The sequence below is a fragment of the Terrapene carolina genome, unplaced genomic scaffold (assembly GCF_002925995.2).
Source record: "Terrapene carolina triunguis isolate 2854851 unplaced genomic scaffold, T_m_triunguis-2.0 Scaffold211, whole genome shotgun sequence".
In the NCBI taxonomy this organism is placed as follows: domain Eukaryota; kingdom Metazoa; phylum Chordata; order Testudines; family Emydidae; genus Terrapene; species Terrapene triunguis.
Genome location: NW_020664562.1, coordinates 23,285,880 through 23,309,845, shown reverse-complemented (window position 1 = coordinate 23,309,845; position 23,966 = coordinate 23,285,880). Strand labels below are relative to the sequence as shown.

The 23,966-nt window shown below is 40.0% G+C and overlaps 1 protein-coding gene across 1 annotated transcript in view; it reads left to right on the top strand.

Annotated features, from left to right (window-relative positions):
• The window catches only part of LOC112109883 (AP2-interacting clathrin-endocytosis protein), a 60,575-nt gene that overhangs the window by 1,282 nt on the left and 35,327 nt on the right, over nt 1–23,966 (top strand). Inside the window, exons 2-4 of the mRNA XM_026655770.1 lie at nt 1,769–1,966; nt 19,460–19,740; nt 20,663–20,780. Of these exons, the coding sequence (XP_026511555.1) occupies nt 1,769–1,966; nt 19,460–19,740; nt 20,663–20,780 (597 nt within the window). The remainder of the gene's footprint in view (nt 1–1,768; nt 1,967–19,459; nt 19,741–20,662; nt 20,781–23,966) is intronic.

The window sequence follows — 23,966 nt, the reverse complement described above, 5'->3', positions numbered from 1 at the left end:
CCCGCGCCGCTTCCTGCAGCCCCCATTGGCCTGGAGCGGTGAACCGCGGCCAGTGGGAGCCGCGATCGGCCAAACCTGCGGATGCGGCAGGTAAACAAACCGGCCCGGACCGCCAGGGGCTTTCCCTAAACAAGCGGCGGCCTGACTTTGAGAAGCACTGGTGTAGATAGTTACAGAGTGAGGTTGACATAAGCTGCCTTATGTTGACCTAACTCTAGTGTAGACCAGGGTTCTGAGTCTAGCAAACTGTCTCTTTGTTGAGTCTCCTCCCTCCCTGTGGAGCTGGCCTTCAGATACTTCTTTGTGTCTCTTTTCTGTGATGATCTCTGTAGACTCTCTCTGGGTGTTGTCTGCTGTCTTGTATGCATCTCCCGTTCCTCTAGATCACTTGTCCCTCTTGCATAGTCATCTTGTATGACCTGGTTGCTACTGCACCCCTCACAACTCCTTTAGTCCTGTTCTTTTGGTGAGTCTCTAAAGGCTGGATCCTCACAGGAATGCCTATCTCCAGGGTAAGTTCTTGGCTGACCTTTTGTACATTTAGTGCCTGCTTTCTCAGATTGTTGGCCATCTTCTTTTGGCAGTGTCCCCATCCTTCTGGCTACACCAGGTCTCCCCTCATTGGTGGTAAGTTTTGGTCCTTCATCACGTCAGTGTCTGCACTGGACTGTTTTGGTACCCCTGTGATGGAGTATTTCTGCGTACCAACAAATGATAACAATGCCTGAATCAGAAGAAACAGCCTTGTGTAACAGTCTCTGAGCTGTTTTTGCAGCTGATTCCACCTTACCATTACTCCTATGGTATGCTTGGAAGGAGGTGTGGTGGTCAAACTCTCTTGCTCACATTGCAAAAATGGTTCAACTTTCCACGTTCCTTGTTGTCATAGGCTGGGGCACTTCTTTTACCCCCTCATGCAGTCTCCCACCGGAAATGCATTTCACTGTGGGTATAGAACAGTTTTTGTTCTGCTTTGGGGAGCTCTTAGACTGCTGTGAGGCTTGAGGCAGTGGTGAGCCCTTGTGTGGTGCTGACCTCTCTTCTCGTTCCCCAATAAGGTAAAATAATAATTTTACTTTCCTGCTATTGTTATCCTATTGCATGACCAGCTCTGTGTACAGCTCTAAATCCTCCTTCAACTGGGTCCATCACTGGGCTGGATTTGTGTCTGCAAAATCCAGGGCTCTGTGGGGGCTTACTTAGCTTTCTCAAGGGCAGCAGATTGCAAACAGCTCAGCTGTTGCCACCATGTTTCATTTTCAAAGAGCAAAGCATTGCAAAGTTAAGCTGGACAAATGGAACTTTATTAAACGCTGTCCATTGCTCTGTCCACATGGCTGATTTGCTTCCAGCCTAACTCCCTGCATTCCCTATTTTTCTTGGTGCTCTATTAATAACAGTCCCTCCAGGGAACATGAGCCCTCTAACTCCAGTTCCACTGATCAAGATGCAGTAGTGGCATCACCAGCTGGGGGTCTGTGTGCCATAGCAATGTATCACAGTGTCAGCATTGCACTTGGACCATAGTGCTGGTCTAACTAGCTGAAGATGTGGGTCAGTTCCAGCAACTGAATTGAGTTAAAATGCTTCAACAGGATTTTTTTTTCCAGATGACTACATCCTGAATTGTTGTGGCATTCATATTTCACTGTAATTAAAAAAAAAAAAATTTGCATTTTTTTAAAGATTCCAGTATATTACAAACAGTGTTTAGAATGTGTCTTCTAGATCTGAATTTAATTGCATAATGATTCCTGTCCTCTAACAGGCTTCTTAAAGAAGAAATACATGCAGATGTCACTTTTTGTGTTGGTCATACTCTATTCAGAGCACATAAAGCAGTGCTTTTAGCAAGAGTTCCAGACTTCTTCTTATACTGTACCGGAAAACAATTAACTAATCTGAAAAACCATGAAACTTTTAATCTGGAGAACTTTGAGCCCTCAGAATTTAAAACATTTCTGCAGTAAGTTTTTAATTATCTTATCATTTTTATATATATATTTTGTATTTCACTGTCTAAAAATTAAAATGGACTTGTAGTCAGCGTTTTTTGTGTATGTTCTGTAGTGTCGGGGAGTTTTGCTTAAAGTTACTGGATCTGATAGTGTTCCAATTAGCATCAATGGGAGTTTTACCACAGATGTCAATAGTAGCAAGACTGTATCCTTAGTTTAGGGGAGAGGAGATTGGGGCAAGAGAATATTTAGTACTATATCTTAAGCAATTAATCCAGCCATGCCTACTCACACTAATTAGCCCATTCTTGGATGATACAGCTTGGAGGACAGATAATTGTAGTTTTGAAATTTTTTTGTTTTATGATTTCTGTTGTTGCTAAATACTGACATGGTTTATTGTGGCTGCTTAACACATCTGGTAAATATGAAGCCATAACAGAAATGGAAAGTAGTCAGCAAGTAGCAAATGAATGCCAGCATTATTCCTTGAATTACTTTATTAACCTGTTCATTTGTAAAGAAATAGGCCGCTTGTGCTGAATATCTGTGTTGTTTTATTATTGAAACATTTTATATTTTAAAGAGCTAGTAATAAAACTTTCAAACTGTAAATTTTCAAACATCTACAGATCTTAGAAAGACAAGAGGGTGATGTAATATCTTTTATTGGACCAACTCTGATGAAAGATCTTGTCAAAGGACTTGCTCTCACATCAGTATGGTAACATGGAAAAAATGATATATAGCGTCCATTAAAGAGGTCATTAAAGGTGAAAATATTGAAAGTCCTCTGTATGATATTAAGGCTAGTGGCTGACTCAGTGAATTTAATATTAGGCTGCCACCATTAAGGTCCTAATGACCTAAATTTCTTTTTTTGAGATGACTGTAACTTATGTGGTGGAAGTATGGGCAGATGGTTGAAAACAGATATAGTATGGAAGCAGTAGATTCTTTTTAAAAATCCAGAAGATATTGCTTAAAACATGGTATTCCATTTCCTACTGAGATGTTAACAGTAGTGTCTTCAAAATAATATAAAACATGGAACTTTTGGTGTTAATAACACTTTTAAATGACAACTTCTATTGAGAGTGTAGTTTAAAAAAAAAAATTACTCAGTGAGATACTGCACATAGCATCATACCAATAGCAGCGTATATTAGTGGTCGTGTAGTAGGTTCTTATACTGAACCAGTGCCACAGGACATAACTTCCCACATCTTTTAATTAAACATTTGGACTTACTCCTCTGTTTCTTGAATGGTAAGCATCATATACCTACAATTCATGGCTCTGTATCACTTGTTTTCAATTAACTTGTGTTCATTGGAAAGCAAGTAAAAGTCCCTAGGGTCCAGCAGTCTCTCCAAGGAAAAATATGTGCTAGTCTTACAAAACAACTTGAGTTTCAAAACACTATGTCTAAATATAAACCTTAATCTTTTTAAATGCCCGTCTCTATGTACTCTAGATTATGTATAAATGCATCTGTGGGGTTGGGGGTCCCACCTGTGCCTTAGTGCTGAAGGATTAAATGATTATCAATACGTACATCCTCCTAATCTTCCATCTTCTCAAAAGTCTAGAAAAACAGATGGCCTTTTAAAAAGCCCTAAAGGTCTACAGCCTTGAACTTTATTGGACCAAGTGAGGGAAGCAAATTTCAGAGTTGAGTGGCTCCTCACTGAGAACAGTATTCTAGCAGCCCTCTCTCAGGTAAAGACGGAATGTGTCAGGTTGTGTGCCTCCACTAATCTCGGTGGCAGAGGTATCCCATGGGGAAGAGATGGTCTTTCTGTTAGCCAGGACCCAAATCGGTTAGACCTGTATAAGTCAGAAACAGTACCTTGAATTACACCCAGAAATTAAATGGTGTAGGTCTTGGAGCACAGATGTAATGTGGTCACTGCATGAAGCTCTAGTAAGCAAGGCAAGGGGGCACTGTGTTCTATATTAGATAAAGTTCTGGATTGTGCTCCAGTGTAGCACCATGTAGAGTGCGTTTACTCTGAAGTAACAAATATATGGATAGCTGTAGTAAAGCTTGCATCTGAGAAAGACTGAAGTCTCCTGAAATAAGCACTTTTGGCCACGGATGCAGCCTGAATTTCTAGAAACAGCTAAGGACCCTCAGTTGCAATCATGTGTGATAAGTAGTAGGATGTCCCCCAACAAAGGGAACTGACCCAGCCTTCCCATACTATCACCAATGTTCTCTTCCAAACTAGAAATGTTATGCTCAATCTTGTCTGGACTGAGTCTCACCCAGATATACTTCAGATCCATAATCTCACTTCAGCACAGTCACTCAACTGCTCTGAATAGGGCAGATGAGCTGGAGAAATAAAGCTGGGTGTAATTTGCATACTGAAGACACTGCAGCTAGAGTGACCAGACAGCAACTGTGAAAAATCAGGACAGGGGGTAATAGGCACCTATACAAGACAAAGCTCCAAATATCGGGACTGTCCCTATAAAATTGGGACACCTGGTCAACCTAACTGCAGCTCATATAACCTCAATAATCCTCCTAATGGCTTTGTGTACATTATGAGCAGGAAGGATGACCAGGTGAATTCCACTTGAGAGAAACATTTAAACAGATGAGCAGTTACCCAGTACTACCCTGGGTGTCATTCAATTGTCGTCTTATCTACAGCTGCTAAAGTCTGCCAGGAACAGGTCTCTGTCACGAAGACATCCTCAACTGATGCAGCCATTCCATTCTCTGTACTTAGGTACAGAGTAAGGCTCAAGAAGACTTGAGGAATCCAGATAATTCTGGAGCTGTCTTGCTACAGGCCTCTGTGCCTTCTCTAAGAAGGCAATACTTGGATAGGTCAATAATTGGAGAACAAGCATGTCAGTGTTAAGAAATAATTTCTTCTGCCAGGGTCTTTCACTTTCTTTCTTAAGAGAAGACTGTCGCAGACCATCAGTATTCTATATTCTCCATATGCCACAGTAACTGGTGAAAGACGGATTGAATATTTTATTGCCCTTGATGAGGTAAAGGGTAGAAACATAGTCATGTAAAATTCATAATTCAGTGTTTAGATGACAGGATTTTTTGGTCGGGGTAGATGCTGCTGTCATTAAACAAAACCTGTGTGTGTGAGGGAACTGTATATAAGCCTCAATACTGTAAGGGGGGAAAAGCACTTTTGTAGATACTTTCCCTTGCAGACTTGGAACCTAGTTTTATTAATTTTATTCCTTAACCATCAAGGTACTGTATGGATAATTCTGATCAAAGAAGTTTTTCTCTATTTAGACATCACAAATGCAAACCACAACATGTTGACTCATAAGGACATATTTACAGCAGCTATGTTTCACTTTTCAGGGCAGAGCTAGGGAGGTGAAAATGCAGAATAGGGAGAATGGTTGACTATGTATTCGTGTTATTAAATGCTTTGGTTTATATTTTTGCCCTTGAATATGAATGCTGTGTGTGTACACCTACATATCTATATTTAAAGTGGGTTGGGCTGGTAGCCTATTAAGGTTGCTGACACTTGCCGTTATAAGACCCTGTTTTCAATTGCTTATAACAATTACAAACTTTAACTGCTTGGGCTGAAATTTTCTATGCTGGGTGTCTGCCTCAGGCTGAAGGTTTTTTTGTTTTGTTTTGTTTTTAAACTTAAGCCAAAATAGTCCAACTGTTTCTGTGAACGAGGCTAGGGAAAAATACATTGTTTTGTCCATGTTAAAATATTCCTGGCAACCTTTTTTGAGAAGCTTTGGCTTCCCCCATCCTTTCGAGTAGGGACTTGAACTTTGGCAGGGGCCTGACCTTTGTGTTAGGGATGTGCCTTTTGCCATCCCCATGAAAATATGCATAAATAAGTCTTTGGAAAATCTCACTTTGCACATGCTCCATTGAGACTTGCTGGAACATTGCAGCTAAAATCTCTGAAGACTCTGTCTACACTGGGCATGTTCCAACCTGCAGCTGAACAGGATTTTCCCTGCAATTGCAGCTCTGGGTTGCTGTGGGCCAGAGCCAGGCACTGGAACTGAGAACAGGAAGGCTGTTTTTCTTGTGCTCTCAATGCCCCCCTGCAGGGTCCAGGCAGAGTGGAGGAGGAAGCTGCCTGATTTGAATGCAGAGGGGACAAGAGTTGGACCTGAGTGGGGGAATAGGAGAGTAGATTGAGACTAGGACTAGAGGCTGTTGGGGGTGGCGGGGCAAAGGGAAATTGGGACTAGGAGTAGAGTGTGTGGAGACAGAGACTGGCTGGGTCCAGACTCTGTGAACCAGTGAGGCAGAGGAAAGAGATGGGGACAGATCAGACAACGAGTTGAGCTGTAGAGAGGAGAATTGTGACTGGTTGGGCAAACAGATTAGGACCAGGACTGATGAGGTGGTGGGGTAGGAACAGGACACTGAGATGAGATGAGGAGGGAGACTGGGACTGGGAGCCAGTGGGGGCAGAGTGGATTGGAGGTCAGGGTGGGGAGAGACAGATTGGACAAGGAACTGGGGAAAAGAGGAACTGGTACATGTTGGGAAAGGAGACTGGGACTAGTATGAGATGCCTGAAATGAAGAGAATGGGACTAGGATGAGGAGCCGGGGGGAGGAGGGGAGAGAAAATGGGGGGGAACAGGCACAGGCACAGATAAGAAGGGATGGGGCAGGAGGGGTCCTGTTTGGAGGGAATGGTCAGAAGAGTCTGTGCCCACTAGGTCATACTCCTCTGCAGAGCCTGGAATGGAACCTAAGATTCTTGAGTCTCCTCATTCCTCTGCTGTCAGCAAATACCAGTGAAGCTCACTGGCAAAGTATCCCATCCTCCTTTAGTGCTTGTTCATGTAGTAGGTTGACCATGGCTCTGCTCAGGTGGTGATGTTATTGCATCGCTGTAACGGTGCTTATGTTGCTGGGAGACAAATTATAGCATAGGTACATGTACAGTTAGGTTGGTGCAAGCTGACTTAGGTTGACCTTTCTTTGTAGTGTAGACCAGGCCTAAGTAGAAAAAACAGAATGGGCTGGAGCAGTGCAGGAGAGAGTGGCAAAATACAAAGTTGGCATTATAGGTCTCAGTTATGGATTTGGCTGAGTGGATTGCCTTCCTTAGAACAAGGAGAAATTGAGCAACATATGCATTACAATGGTCTAAAAATAATTAAGACTAAATCTGTCATCTGATATTGTTCAGAAGTGCTTTTCTATTACTTGTATGGTCCCAGAACCTCCAATGTTAACAAGCTTATCCTTGCAATAATCCTGTGAGACAGAAAATATTTCCATTTTACATATGAGGAACTGAGACACAGAGAAACTGACTGTCTTGACAAATATGTCTCAGGAAATCTGTCATAGAACTGAATTGAACACAGATCTCCTGAGACTTAGTCCAATATCTTAACCGCAATAGTGCAGTTAATGTGAGAGAGTAGCACTAAAGCTACATTAGTGGATTAATAACAGATGTGATTACTTTTACATTACAGAAGTTTTCACTGCCAGTAGCACTGTGAAGTCTTTATATGTGACCAGTTAATCAGGTAGTCTTGGAATCTTTCCATTACTGTATCTTTTGCTTCTGTGGCTCTGAGCCTTTACCATTTTCTAATTGGATTCTCTTATCTCTAAAGCTTGTGAAAGGAAAGGGAATAAGGAATGTTATCAGTTTCAACAGCTATATATAATTCTTCTGTGTTTTTGTTAATTTCTTCTCAGCATTGTACCTGCCGTTAAAATCCTTTGTTTAAGAATGTCTTTTTCAGTGGCTCCACCAATTATTTTAACTCCATTTGTAAATAGTTATTACTCTTCCTTTTTTCATTATTAAATGTTTTCTTTTTAAGAAAAAGAAACTTAAATTCAGAATTTGTAATTTCAGGGGAAATAAGTTCCCCATCATCTATACCTAGTTGTGTACCTAATAGGAAGCAACAATATAATTCAGAATCCTGTCTATTTTAAGTCATTTCTAATGTGCCCATCACCTTAGTGTAGACCAGGCCCTAGGCACTAGAAAGTTGTACTAGCTTAGCTGCGTCAGTTAGAAGTATTACATTTTCCACACTTCTAACCACCTTACATAGCAATACTGGCAAAAGCCTTAGTGTCGACACAGTTATATCAGCAAAAAAGTCCTTTTGCTGTTATTGCTTCTTCCATTGAGGGAGCAGTAAACACCTTCTAGCAGAGATGCAATTTATACCAATAAAAGAACTCTTGCTGGTATATCTATAACGGCAAACTCTTAAGTGTAGAAAAGGTAGGGTGACCAGATGTCCCGATTTTGGGGGCTTTTTCATATATAGGCACCTATAACCCCTGTCCCGATTTTTTTTTTTTTTTTTTTTTTATAATACTTGCTATCTGGTCACCCTAAGAAAAAGCATATGTGCCACTTCAGAAGTGGTGCCCATCAACAAGTCCATGTTTGTGTCCCTACCGCCACCTCAGACCCCAAATTAACACTTTATGCAAAAGAAGTTAATTTTTTTTAAAGCGAACTTGACTAAGCAAACTCCAGACATGTCTTGTGTTGCTTTCTAATTTTCTTCTTTTATTTCATTTACTTTCTCAAACACACTCATTCTTATTTACCCTCAGCACCCTCCCACTTAATTGAAATACAAAGGTTTTTTTCTCAGCCTGGAAAGAAATTTTCCCTGTTCCTTTGGTGGTGTTCTTCATCCATTTATCTTTTATCCTTGTTCTATCTTTTCTCCCCTGCTCCCTCCTTTTTCCCCTCTTGGATTTCCCTTCCTTGCTTTTCTAGTGCTCATGTTCATTCAGGTGCTGTGTTGTTAGTTTATTAAATACCCAAGTTATACTGAGGCACCTAAAGGGAATTTAAAAACCTAGAATTGATAAATGATGAAAATCCTTAATATCAAGTTGTTAACATTGTGAACAAATGAATTCTTCTTGCCTGTTCGTATTACATTGAGTAATAACTTTTAGGGTCAGCAGGTTTGAATAATATTTGGCTCAGGTAGAGGGTTAGGGTGTGGGGTGGGGCCGGGGATGAGGGGTTCACGGTGCAGGAGGGGCTCAGGGCTGGGGGAGAGGGTTGGGGTGGGGTGAGGGATCTGGCTGCGGGTGTGGGCTTTGGGGTGGGATAGGACCAGGAATGAGGAGTTTGGGGTGCAGGCAGGCTGCCCCTGGCTGGGGCCAAAGAGGAGGACTCCCCCCAGCCCTCCCCACGCCGGCAGCAGCGAGCTCCGGGGCAGGGGTCCCCTTTTTCCCTTGGCAGCACACTCACCTCGCACCACTGTCACTGCACGTGCTCCTCAGGTCCAGAAAGCCCCCTCGACTCCCCTGGGGTGGGGGTGGGCTGCCATCACCTGTGTGCCTCCACCCCTGCTGCCACCCCTCACTGGAGGTGGGGGATGGGGCTGCCCCGTGCCCAGTGTGGGGCAGAAGCAGTGACTGTGGGCAGGGGAGCCGCCTGTGCTTGTGGAGGGTCGTGCCAGAAAAGGGAAGGGCCTATCCGTCCAAGGTGGAAGGGCAGGGGCTGGGTCAGCCTGCCCTGGCGCTAGTGGTTGGAGGGCACTAGGACACTGTGGCGGCAGTTGATGCTGGGAGCTGGCAGAGCAGAGCGCAGCAGGGAACTGCAGGGAGGAACCGCCTGCTGCCCAGGGTGCAGGGAGGGACGCTTGGGGGAGGCGTGTGGGGGCGGCAGGTGGTGCCGGGGGAGAGACCCGGCCCCGAACATTGGAATCAGGCCCCTGTATCCTGAATATTGCTATAGCCTGGGCACTACAGGCCCATATAACTTGCCGCCCCTGATAACTTTGTAGTACGCAAGGAAGAAACCTTTTTCTATCATATGCACTTTGAACACAAAATGATAAATACTGCCCTGTGTTTTTTGCCCTATGATCTTGCTGCTTCATATCATTTCAGCATGACTTTATTGCCATACTATTTTGGTATTTATTCATATTTTACAATAAAAAAGATAGGTTTGTTGAGCCTAGAAAGGAGAGCTTAGAAAGAACTAGACTGATGTATTCTAGATACATGAAGTTCCTCTTCCCCCTTCCTTAAGCCTCATTCGTGAAATATAGGTACCAAGAGACACTGACATTGAAGTTAACAAGCAATACATTTAGATCAAATACAAGGAAACTCTATTGACACTGTGATACTTCCTGCCATGGGTGTTTGAATCAGATACTGACGCTAGATGTTAAAGATATGGACCAGTGGTTTAATTTTTCTGTGGCAAATGTTATGTTCTTATGGTTCTTCATCAGCCAGTAGAAGGGCACAAAATCTAGTACATTAATTGCAGGCAGCAATTCTCTCTGAAATGAAACTTCTGCCCTCCCATCATGGGCTATAGTTAGCTAATCTTTTAAGTACTGTATCAGAGGGGTAGCCGTGTTAGTCTGGATCTGTAAAAAGCAACAGAGTCCTGTGGCACCTTTAAGACTAACAGATGTATTGGAGCATAAGCTTTTGTGGGTGAACGCATGCGTCTGACAAAGTGGGTATTCACCCACGAAAGCTTATGCTCCAATACATCTGTTAGTCTTAAAGGTGCCACAGGAGACTCTGTTGCTTTTAAGTACTGTAGTCCTAGGGACAACCTGTTCTTTTGTAAAATCATCAGGCTCTAGCTACTGCTACTAACTTTGAGAGATTGCCCTCATTCAGATTTCATTCTTTCATCTACTCATATTGTACACACACCTCTTGAACTCACTGTTCATGCCTTTCCTAATCTTCCGTGTGCAGAGTTAAAAATAAAACAACCAGAAGGTGGAGTGTGTGTCAAAACTACAGGCAATTAGAATGATATTACAGAAGATGACAATTAGCTCTATTTTTGGATCTAGCTAACGTAGCCTTATGCTGCACACATTTTTGAAAGGTAGTTGTAGCAAATATAGCACATCCAGAACTGCTTGTGGAAACTTGGACTTAAGAACTGAATATTTTAAAATAGCAGAAGTCCTAACTGTCAATACCAGTTGAATACATTTTGGATTATAAATAAATTGTAATAATACTTTAACAGAATTCCCATTTTCACGGTCATCTTGGAGAACTTGTGCATAAGATGACTTTATTACTTAATTGCATATAACTTAATGACCATCAGCCGCTAATAGGTTATTCTGAGAAAGAGGCATATCTGTTTTTAAACAAAATAAATCCTCCATTGATGTCCTTGTAATATTCTCAAAGCCAATGCTTTAGAGATTCTGTTCATGTAGGTTTTTGTATTTCTCTTTCTGATGGTGATAGTTAACAATCCAGGCTATTCTAGGAGAGAGAGAATAATGTATATTGTTGGACCAGTTTGAGGAGACAGGAAAAGGAAATGGGTTATAAGGAACACTGGGAGGTGGTGAGTCCCTCCTATTCTGCGCCCCCCCCCCCAGCATATATTCAGCTACATATCCAAGAGAGGTGCATCTTTTTGAATATTATCAATTCAAGTTACCCAAATATTAACTTGATGTTTACCATGCACAAGGGATTCTCTGAGGCTCTTGCACTTCAGCAGTATTTCTGCTTCAGTGCTGATCTTTTTCTCACTATTAGGATTGTACTGTGTTATGAACTGAGATAAGGAATCTGCAGTGCAGTACTAACTCATGTGGTGGGTTATCACAACAGTGCTGCATGCTGTTGTATATTGTTTCTAGTTTGTTTATTTGGCATGCGAACAGCCTAATCCTCTTGTTGTTAGAGTAGTACAAGTTACTGTTATATATACAAAAAGAGAATCTGCATGGGTCTCAACTGCTGTTTACTAACCTATTTGACTGCAAAAGAAATTATGCAGAGGCCATATTCTCCATAAGGTACAATAATTCAGAGGATCCCATGCAAATGGAGACTACAGATTACTTAGGGTGTGATTAAGCAGTCTGTCTGCTTTGTCTTTTGCAGTAAATGCTGATAATGATTATTTTTCTTTCTCTTTATAACCTCCTTTTCTCTCCCCCCTCCCCCCCTTGCTTTTGTACTCTCAATAGTTGTTTCAGAATGGCTAATGGTCACTTTTCTCAATACTGTGAGATTATAAAATTATGAACTTTGTGTGTATTTTATATTTAATCATTGTCAAAATGTTATAAAAACACAAGTGGAAAAGATCCTAAAATTAATTTGAATCTTCTGATATTATTGCTGAAAACATCCCTCTTGTCTTCCAAAATAGCAACAAACAAAATTAACAAACCTACTGCTTTATGAATATGCAGTTTATAAACTTTGAAACAGGCAATCTACCTCACTCCATTTTTATTGAATTATGGAAGTCAAACCACTATGTAGACTGTGTTAATTGAACAATGGGGAAAAAATGAGAAATTAAATTGTCCAGCATAAGAGGAAAAAATCAGTTTATTTTGACATGAAGTATAATATGTGTTAAACTACAGTATCTTCTCAGAAGAGCAAGTTTAACCGAGCTCTACATTAAAGAAGGGGAGAAATGTGAGAGGCTGTATGGAGCTCCAGCTTCGGGTTACTGCGAAGTGTCCAACAGAAAAACGTTTGTGTTTTTTCTCAGTGAAAACAAACTTTTAAAATAAACAGCTTCTAAAAATGAGTGTAAATACCTTAAATGACAAGTGTGAACAGAATACCAAGCTTTGTAAAATAAGAACATTTCTATTCGTTAGGAATTGCTTTTTTGCATGTAGGTTGATCTACAAGGAAAACATTTAGTCTGCTTCTGTTCCTTGCTAGAACTGTCTGTCTTATATGTTTACTTCATAAAAGAGAAACATTATATGGATACAAACATTTGCAAAGGACGGAGTAAAATAGAGATTTGATGATAAAGCTTCGCATTTACTCATTTGTATCTGAAATACTCCCGATTTTTGTAGTGAAAGTTGAGGACTGAGCAGTATACATGTGAAGTTAAGATTTTGTTTGGGAAAATTCAATGAACCAATGGATTGTCGCAAAGATACTATAAGGAATCCATAGATTTGTAATAAAAATATCCGAGATGGACAGAAATCTTTCACTGGGAAAGTGCACTAGTGGTTGCTTGAGGGCCAGATCTTGCTCCCACTGAAATGAATGGTATAATTCCCACTGATTTCATTGAGAACTGAACTCTGACCAAAGTAAAGAATAGAAGCAGCTGATGCCTCGTGTCTGGTGAGAAGGAATTTGAAGAACACTTGTCTTAAGGAGTCAGACCATCCTCTGAGCTGCAAACACTGGCCAGTGGCTCCTTTTAGTGTAGCAGGGTCTAAGGGACACAGCGAATCATAAGATTGCTTTTGGTTGGCAGCTGGATCACCTGGTCATGTGTGAGTTGAGTCTAATCCACACTAGAAGAGGTTTGCTGGTGTAGCTGTTTCTGCAAACTTCCTAGTGTAGATTCAGCCTATGCTAGCAAAAAAAAGTGCTTTTGATGGTTTAACTTACACTGGGTCACCAAGTGAAATAAACTATACTGCAAAAAAGCACTTTTATGTTTGTATAACCACATCTACACTAGGACTTTTACTGGCATAGAAATGACTTTTAAAAAAAAAAAAATCTCACCCTTCACTGATATTACTATATTGGTAAAAGTTAAGTGTAGAGCTGGCCTTCATCTTAGCATAGTCATAACTCAGAAGGTTTAAAATGTTGCAGTAGGTGTAAACATGAAGCATTCTGGAGCGGTTATGGACAGCATTTCAATATCAATATAACTACTTTCTGGAGCAGTGGGAGTCATAAGTTCTGTTTTTGCTATCCACAGTCCCTAGTGAAAACCATAGTGCACAAGACTGTAAAACTTGTAAATAAAGCAAATAGGATCTATATTGTGTCTGTGTCCACTTATTTTGTCTCCCAAGAAAATAATCGACTTCTGGGATCCAAACCTTTGTGGCCACTTAAAAGTTGTGACAGTATCTTTTCCAGTGTGTCAGTATTTCACTGTCACGGCAAAGTGGTAGAAAGCATCCACTTCACAGCAGAAGTATCCTTTACAGATACGTTGTAGATTTGTGTTCCAATAGCTTCTTGCTGTTCATATACTTTACAAATAAATGAAATATGCTTACTTTGACTTATCCGTTTATTTAAATACATTATTTATCCAGAAACCTGAATTTAAAATAGAATTAACTGTCTTCTGAAAGTACTATTCTGCCTAAATTAAGCCTCAGACACATTTTTTACGACTTTCAAGTTTGGTTTTGTAAACACATTAGAAAGCCTGCTGCAGCTTCCTGCTCGGCCTTTTGAGGTTTCAAACATTGAGCCTATTGAACAAAGGGAAGTGAAACGGCGGTGAAGAACTCTAGGACCACAAATGTCTGAGGATTCTTATGTCATTCATTGATTCTTTCACAAAAAGAGTGGATTTGAATTGGTGCTGTTGGCTTCCCCACCCGCATACCATTTTCTGGCAATGGCATAGTTGTAACTTCATGCAAGAGAAGACAGAAGTTGTTTAGAAGAGCTCATAGGCACAAATTAAAACATTCGCCTCAACCATTCTAAGTTCGCTATTGCCTCAATAGGGGAGAAACAGTTGTCTGAGAGAAATTTATATTCTGATTGCAAGTACATCATCTGTGGAGGGAACTGAATAAGAGAGAAATGTATACTTGCTGCTCTCCAAAAACTAAGTTATTCAGTATAATGTTTCTCAGAAACACGAGTGATACAGCTCAGTTCAGTATCCAACAATCTAGGCTTGGGCATTTATCAAGAAATCTTATTATTCTTGTTAGTGAGGGTCATAATCTCAAAATTAATGCAATCAAAAAAATCACAGTTTTAATTATATTCTACCTGTTTCCTAATCGCGAGAAAACCAGACAAACTGAGGCATATGTGTGACCTATAAAACATAGACTAATTCTCTTAAAAGACAAAGTGCAACCCTTGAACTGAGTAACTTAAAACAACAAACAACCCAAAACCTCTGCCCATGCAGGGCCAGGAACTGACTTCTTTCTCATTTACACTAAGGTATTTTTATTAATTTCCGTGGAATCACTCCTGGTGCTCATTTAGTGTAAGAACCAAATGGGGCCCTTTGTGCTGGAAGATGTAATATATCTGTGGCGTGTTCTACATTATACAGTTAGGTCAACCATAAGCGACCTTCATTGACCTAGCCTGTGGAAGTATCTTCACTTAAAATTGGCTCCTGCCGACATAAGTGCCTCCCTATGCCAATTTAGTAACACCATCTCCCCAAGTGGTGTAGAGCCCTAGTTGATGTAATTAGGGTGACATAGTGTCAGTGTGTGTTGCTTACGGTGACTGTTACTGGCTTTCAGGAGCCTTCCCACAGTGCCCCTCGCTGACAATACAGTCATATAAGTGCTCCTAGTGAGGACGTGCATTGCCAACACATAACAGCCAAGTGGGAACATGCACACAAATGATTTAATAAGTGCAGTGGCAACATAATTTTGTAGTGTAGACCTGGCCTACATTTAAAAAGTGCACTACCAATTAGTTTATCACTATTATTCTGTCTCTTATGGCCTACAGCAAGTATTTTAGGGGTGGGACAAAGTCATTGCCATTTCATTGTACTTTCGCTTGAGATCTTGTCAGCCCTTCAAGTGATTATCAAGATTTTAGTTGTCAACATAGCGTAGCTCAGGGAAGAAGAACTTCATATCCTCCTTAATTTAGATGACTGACTGTTAAAAGCAGATGGTATTTCACAGGCAGAAGTCGCTACACAAATATTTCAGATTTTCTGGGAGTATATGATTTCTAATAAACATATACAAGTTTCATCTGACTCCAACCCACAGTTTAAAATTTCTGGAAGTCATTTTCAGATCAGATTTAGAGTGTTTGTGCCACCAAGGAGAATGCACGTTCTTTAACACACTATCAATCAATGCATCAACAATGTGATTTTGAGATGGGTTGGGTTTTTTTTTTTTTATTTTATTTTATTTTTAGAACCTTCCCAAAGGACTTAGCCTTCGTGACCTGGCTAATGGAAGGAAATGCTTCTTCAGGATGAGTGTAAATGAATTTAAAAAAAAAAAAAACCCTGACTTTACAGAAACCTGATCATATGTCACTTTTGTTTACATTGGTGCTTCAAAATAATTCCTTTCCTTAATAGTTGAGGTATTACACCTACTTCTCCCTCACAGTGCATCTGATCAGTCATCTATGTTATCTACCTGTGTATCTCCAATTCAAGTAACTTGTGCTACACGAACCTTCCAGGAAATCATTTTGACCACAATGAGCATTATGCAGCCCACACTCTTAGACAAGCACCCTCAAACAACAGAAAGCAAAGTACTTTTTAATGGTCTTAAGAGCTGGCAAATTGAGAGAACTGGTTGATTATTAATAATGTGTAGAACTCTGAGGATTGGTCAACCTCAAAGTTCCACCTTTAATAATACTTAAACATGAGGTAAATCAGCCAAAAGTATGGCCTACTATACTGTAGTGTTTCAAAACAAGCTATTACACAGTTACTGTGTTTGGCTGAATTGGGACAGTAAAGATTTCCAGTCAGAGCATGGAAATTCACTATCAGGAACCAGTTTTTTTTCTCTTTGTTGCACAGAAGAAATATTGGAATTCTTTGACAGCTGTATTAAGAAGATGAATCAACCGTGTCACTGGTAAAGGATGTGCAGCATAAGGGCCTTGACTACCCATTTACCTACTGACTAGACTAAGGAACAGTTCATCTCTCATCTGAACAGAAAAGGTTTTGTTAATTTGACAGTTTGTACAAAGCAGTTCAGATAACACACTGCATATCTGATTCTTTTTCAGATGTGCATCTTTTGAATAAAGGATTTTACAAAGGTATCTTTGCTGTAGTGGGACTTGGAAAGATCCTGGAGTGCATGAGAAAAATGATTAGTGGTTTGGTGTCCTCTTACACAGGACAAGAGATTGGAAACAGTAGGCTTTCCCCTCCTGAACAGAACAGCTAAAGGGACTGAGATAGTCAAAATTTGTGAAAGATATAGTGAAAACCGATTAGTCCCTGCAAGTAATCTAAGAACCAAGAGTACCCTCCATGATACTAGAGGGCAATAAATCTAGATCCTATACAAAGAAATGCTCTGATGAGGTACATAGCCAATCTATTTAAAATCCAGTCACAGCAGCCAAGAATTCAAAACTGGCTAAACTGACTAACTTTGTAACTCTGTATGGGAAGAAAATGTGAGTAATTGTATTGCATTCTTCAGGGTGTGCGGTGTTTATCTTCAGGGCGCATGAATGAATGATTTTAGTCCTAATACATCTGATCATTTGGGCAATGTATCTGGGGATATGTGTTTGCAATTGCTGTAGGCAGGATGCTAAAATAATGGCCTTGTATGGTTTAGCAATTACTCCGTTTCAATTAATTTCTCCTCTTTTGTACATTATATTTGTACTTCCCATGTATGTCACTGGTGAGTAAATGAATAATGTTTCAGTGTAAATCTAGGAAAACTATAACTGTCAACACATCATAATAAGGAAAGAGTTGAAGTTTTGATGATTTCCTTTGTACTATAAGCCTAATTGAGGCCCCTCTCTAAGATTTCCCTCCACCTTTCAATTTCAAAATTGGTGAGTCTGACTAGTGCGCAATATTCTTTGTTCAAATAACCTTGAAATTTGATTAAATCTGTTTAAGATACAGGAGAGAAGAATTTTCAAACTGTGCTGATTAATTAATTAAATTTTTTTTAACATAACTTTATATGAGACTTATTTGGAAAGCTGTTGGATAGATGTAGTCACAGAATCATACTTCAGATGTAGAAAAGTAAATTTCTTAGAATGACATCATGGAATCCAACAAAATTCCAAAAGATCATTGGGGTTCTGCTCTTTGGAGCTCCTAAACTGTACTGAAACAGAGCCCTTGATCCACAGCTGTAGATATTAGGATCTGGATAGCACAGTGTGCTGGGGATATATATGGAGGTTAAAGACCTTAACTTCTTGTAGAGGTGCAAGGCGTCCAACTGTAATTCTGCGAAGTCGGAAGAAAGCTCAATGTGTTCCATTGGAAGTTGCCAGCTCCTCACAGTCAACCCTGTAGGCCTGGCATTCTTTGAAGTATGTAGGTTTCTTAGGCTGCTTCCACTCTTCTTTCCATCCCTCAGCCCATCCCAACCCAAAGATGGAAAGCTCTGTAAATATCAGGAGCTTCAGAGTTTAGGAACTCTGCAAGCACCTTGAGGTATGAAGATTTAAAAAATCCATAGGGGGAAAGGACTTGGAGTCATACTGATCTTTAAAAGGTCTTCACTGTAACCTCAACTCGTCCAGACACATGCTCCCTTAATGCTAGCTACCAGTTTGCCTCCTCCATCCCCTTTCCTTCTCTGCAGTTTCTCATTTTTTTTCTTGACTGACATGTACCCTAATAATAATTTATGGAGTTGTCAGAAGGGGAAGCTACTCCACTCAGCCAAAGGACATAGGAAAAGGCCTATGTCTAAAGACCTAGGAAGGGTTGTTTTCAATCTCCTCTAGTTTGCCAAGGACCAGGCTATACACAATCTGCAGAAAAATTTACTTAATTCCTGATTAGACAAATATATTTATTTGCCTAGTATTCACAAAAATCCCACTTGCCACAGAGTGAGTGATGTTTAAACACAAAGTAAACATATCTATAAGTGTGAATCTCCTGAGCCCAGATATGTACCTATAGCTTTTAAATGAAACTAGCAAAGCTTACTGTATCTAACAATGTTGAAGATGTGTATGAAACCCAACTGTACAAGTGAAGTATCTCAGCTATGCACTTTGGACTTTGTAAACCCATAAAGTCCTTCATCTGAAAGTAATACATCTTACAAAGTAGGTTTGAAGGGAAAATGGAAGGCTGATATCGCAAGAGGGAGGTTTTTGTGTGATTATTAATTGAGTATTTACATACACTTGGTTTTCTTTGAAGTAAAATTTAAACTCCTAAATTTCTGACTTTCTAATCGTTTGTGTTTTAGTAACTACAGTGTTCCTTAGAATCTTTTTACCTTTCAGTTTTATAAATGTAATGATGAGACTAACATGAGTGCATTTTATTGTTGGTGCTGCTAAGCTGCACAGATAAATCAGCCATCCTTAATATTGGCTGTTAAGAGTGGCCAGTTTGTACAGTAGGGGGTCTGTTATTGCTAGTGGATGGTAGGGATACACAGGAGATACGGAGCGGTCTTAAATTTTCTTTTAAAGATTTTTCTCCCTGCAGCAAAGAAAATAAGTTACCAAGGAATGTTAGAAAAAGAAATGCAGTGCTACAGCCTGGCATTCAGGTAGTAAATTACACAATATGCTGATACTCTTTTGAAGGCTGCACTAGTGCAGGGCTATAGAAATATTTCAACACTTATTTTCACAGATTTTGCACATTTTCATGTACTCTCTTAATTACTAATTTTTTTATATTCAGTATACAATTCAAAAGTAATTGTTTTCTTTATATTTTCTCTATATAAGCCTTGTTAAGCATAATATATAAATGTGTTTTCGAGCTGTTATTTTGGAACATTTGAAAAATTACATGAGTAAACTTCAGTGTCTTCTTCTAGGGTTGTATATTCGTCTGATAAAAACATTAGGGAAATCGAGGAAGAAACTCTGAGGAAAAGAGTACTGGAGCCCAGACAAACACAGGAAAATGAAAGCCTTACATCTGGTAGTCTTCAGAACACTCAAATATCAGGTGTAAAATGCATTGGAAGTGATAAAACAACTTTTGTTAATCAGCATTTTCTGGACGGAGCCATAGAAAGAGAAGTTGTTTGTTCACCTAATACTGAAGATGAAATTCTAGAAGCCAGTCATGCTGAAGGCAATGCAACTAAGCCAGGTGAAGTTAGAATTGTGTGTGGATTTTGCTAGCTACCTAAACATCAGTGTAGGTTTGTTCAAAAATTGTGGGTAAAGTTTATGGTTATTGCACTAACCAGACCAAGATGAATATTCTTTGCTTTGGCCCAGATCATTCCCTCATGCCCTGGGTAAATGGGTGTTCCATAGGGAGCATACAGGAATGTGGCAGAAACTGTATCCCTTGCACTCAGACTGCCACAGAATGAAAATGTAGTAACACGCCCTGAGGAAGAGGAGCGTTTAGTTGGTGCATTTGCATTGGTGCCAATGCCTCTTCTGAGCTACAGCAGATGTAAGCACAGGCCCCTTTGATACAGTGCTTCCATAGTGGGTGGTCCCTCCTTTTCTTCACTGCAGGGATCTTCACTGGTTCCACTGCGTTTCATGTACATGTAGTGAGTGGGGGGGCAGGGCCAAGTCCGTTCCATATAGTCCTGCAAATGGGGAAATATAAAAATATCCATTTTTCATTTTGTGAGGAGTTAATAGCCTTTGTCTCTGATGGCAGAAGTGACCTTAAATTTCTTCAGAGACCAATCTCCTTGAAACTGTATGTATGGTTTGTATAGAAAAGGGAACAAACAACATACATCTTCACGTACAGCAATAACAGTAGCACTTCTCTTCCATTGAGCTCCAAGTGCCAAGGGCTGGTAAAACTTCCAATATCTCAGTTAAGAGTAACACACAGAAGTTATTCTCCACTACTAGTAAGTTTGTCTGAAAAGGCTTTCATCAAATGTGCATTTCAGAAGGAAATAAACTATCCCATGTGAAAGCTGTAGCATGGATATAAAATATGTTGTCTTTTTAGTATCCTTTGTTTCAGATGCCTGAAATTGTTTGCAACTTCAAAATAATCTAGTATAAATAAATAAATATTTCCCCCCCATTTACAGGTAATTCTGAACTAGAAACCGCATCTGGGTTAGGAGAAGACTTAATGATGCTCTACAAGAAATGTTGTTGTCCAGATATTAACATTTGGATAGAAGGCAACCAGTTTCAAGCTCACAGGTATTTAAATAAGTAATGAATTTAGAATGTAAACTATTTCACCAGCAATCCTTTCTGTATAAAACACTGTTAATGCTACCTAGCTGTGTTGCTCTATAGGTTTAATATAATAAAGTATTCTTAACATGATGTCTTTATATTGTTTTGTACTGTTAGAACTACTATAATGACTTTGCTAGTTTCACCACAGAGACCGGTAGTATTTTTGTAGTAACTGAAGTGCTTCCTTGTGATTACAGCTGTCGTTCTTGTGATAACTTTAAGTCTTGAGAGAAAATATAATGTGCTTTTAATATTGTAGCTCTGTGTTTTTTACGTTAGGTGCATTCTAGTATAAATTAAAGTAGAATTAGGCTGCAATATATTTATTGCAATAAAATCAGTTAAAGAAAACTAAATACAGCACAATGTTACAACTTGAAATCCTGTAAACAAATCTAGTCTGTCAAAATAAATGAATAAAACTACAAGTCAACTGATACTAATTAATGCCTAATAAAACTAGCCCAAATAAACAGAAACCCCCTGGATGGAAAGGAAAGATCTTTGGTGCCCTGAAGATTCCATTTCCATTTTTTCCTCCCCTTGTTACCTGTCCACAAGAGAACTGTGACCACTTCAGTGAAGCAGAAGTGAATGTTGTCTCCTTGTCTCAGAGAGTTACCAGCCCTTGATAACCCAGAAATCATCACTCTGCTTAAGAACCATTTAGGACTCTCATGTTGCAGTAGATAAAGCTGAGATGGCCATTCTCTCCTGTTTTCAGTCAATTTATAACTTTCTGGAGAAAAATATCAAGCTGTAGCCACTGGACTCTCTCCCTGCTGTTCTGATTGTTAATTGCACACAAGTTGGGAAATCCCTGGTTAGGTTAGGTTAGATTCTCTGTGGTGGGGTCCAATTTTCTGCTGTTGGTTTTGATGTAGGAAGCTGGAAAAGAGCTAATTGGCATGTTTTAGAAAGCCACAACCTCCATGCACATTCCTGAGCTTCCCCCATGGCAAGAGACTGCAGGGAAATGGAGGAAGCATAAGAGACATGAAAACTAAGGTTCGACCTATGATAGGGAGATCTGGCTCTTTTATGGCCCCTTTACACAGCCAGAATGGTGCAGAAGGGTTGCTGGAATGATATAGAAAATATGGCCCATGCATCCAGAGCAACCTGAGTTCTGGAAGATGTGAATGTAAAGCTATATCTGCACTGCACACCACTGGCAGCAGCATGAATGTATGTGTAGCTATGTGCTGCAGTGAAAAGCAAGACTCTGGCAGCTCCCTGCGGAAGAGAAGTGGCTCACCCATAGGGAGCTGCTGGAGCTTCCCTGCTGCTGGAGCCTTTCCCTGCTCTGTGGGAAAAACTTGGGCAACAGGACACTACACTGCCAAAGACAGCAGTGTAGTTGGGGGAGGCACTGCTTGAGCATGTAGGGTACATACCCACAAGTTCAAGTGTCTTTATGCACCTAAGCAGTGCCTCATCAATTACACTGCTATTTATACCCATGCTGGGAGGGGCATACAGTGTAGATATACCCTAAAAGTTATTGAGATAGGAGCCCCAAATTTGTTACAGATTATCTACCATCATATAATCTGTGTAGAACACTGTGGGCCAAGTGTTTCCCTTGATTACGCAGGCAACTCACTTAAGTCAGTCAGCTTATTGTGTTGCACTCCACCTATTGGTCAAGCTGACTTTTTTTTTTAAATAGAAAAGCTCTCTATGGGTTTTTACATTTTTGATGCATTACTTTTTTCCAGTGTACAAGTAAAGAATAGTAAAGTGAACAAGATGACTTTCTGAGTATTCATCTTTCTCATAGGTATTTGAAAAAGCCAATAATCAGGCAGTATCTATCTCTTCTGATTTGTCCTGAAGGCAGGCATAAATCCAGATAATATTTTTCAGCTTTGAAATAGTTTTCCATTTTGCTTGCATTTCATTAATATTTTACATCTATAATTGAGAGAGTTAGGATAGAGGAAAAAAGTCTTGTTTTCGGAAAATCCATGTAATGTAACAAGTCTGATTATTTTATTTACTATAGAAGATATGGGAATGTGGTAGGGGTTTTTTGTTTTGGGTTTTTTTTAAAGTTATGTTGGATGCTGCATATCTGAAATGGTGTTTTATGTAGGTTGCTTCTCTTTGGATGATGTAGAACTGAGAAAAAGACGTTCTCAGTTTCACAGAGAAATAGAAATTTTAATGCAAGAAGGAATTCCCCCCCCCCCCCCCCCCCCCCCCCCCAAAAAAACCCACCCATCTGCAAGAGCTGTTTCAGTTCAGGCCATTATCTTGCCAGGAGCAATGTATCTAGTCTAGCCAACATCAGAAAATATGGCAGTGCATCATATCAGCAGAGAAGAGGAAAACTAGGACATTCTGAAACAAACACAAGAAAATCAGCTGATCATTTCAGTATCCCATAGAGATTTGAACAGTAGAGGGTGTCTTAAAGTGAGTCAGGGAAAGGTAACTTTGGGTATAATTGCAGTGTAGATAGCAGTGAGTTTTGTTTATCATCCCAGATTGAGAAGTGATATCCTCAAACTGCAGGCAATTTCAAGGCCCATCCTGCAATCTTTACTCATGAGAGTATTCCTTACTTACTCAGGTAGTCCCATTAACTTCAGTGGACTATTTGTTTTGAGTAAGGAATACTGTTTGAAAGAGGGTTACAAAATTAGGTCCCAAATACTGCAAGAGAACAGTCACCATCCCTAGTGACTTGTATACTTAAGACTGAACAAGTTACTCTGCTATGTGGCTCAGATCATAGCAGCAGGAAACCAAGGGCAAGTTTAGTTTCTGCATCAAACACATCTGGAACCTATACAAATGTACATTGTAATGCATACAAGATACACCAATGTAGCATGTTTAAATAACATCATAATGCTACTTTTTCACTGGGTAGCCATCTTACTTAACATGCATTATTTAAATATTCAGTATCATACAAAACAGATCTTAGCCTTGCAGCTTAATCTGTTCCTGCTCATTGCTGAAGCTTGTTTGGAGGGGAACTGACAAAAACAAAGGCCTGGTCTACACTAACACCCCAATTCGATCTAAGGTACGCAACTTCAGCTACGTGAATAACGTAGCTGAAGTCGACATACCTTAGTTCGAATTTACCGCGGTTCAGACGCGGTCCACACGCGGCAGGCAGGCTCCCCC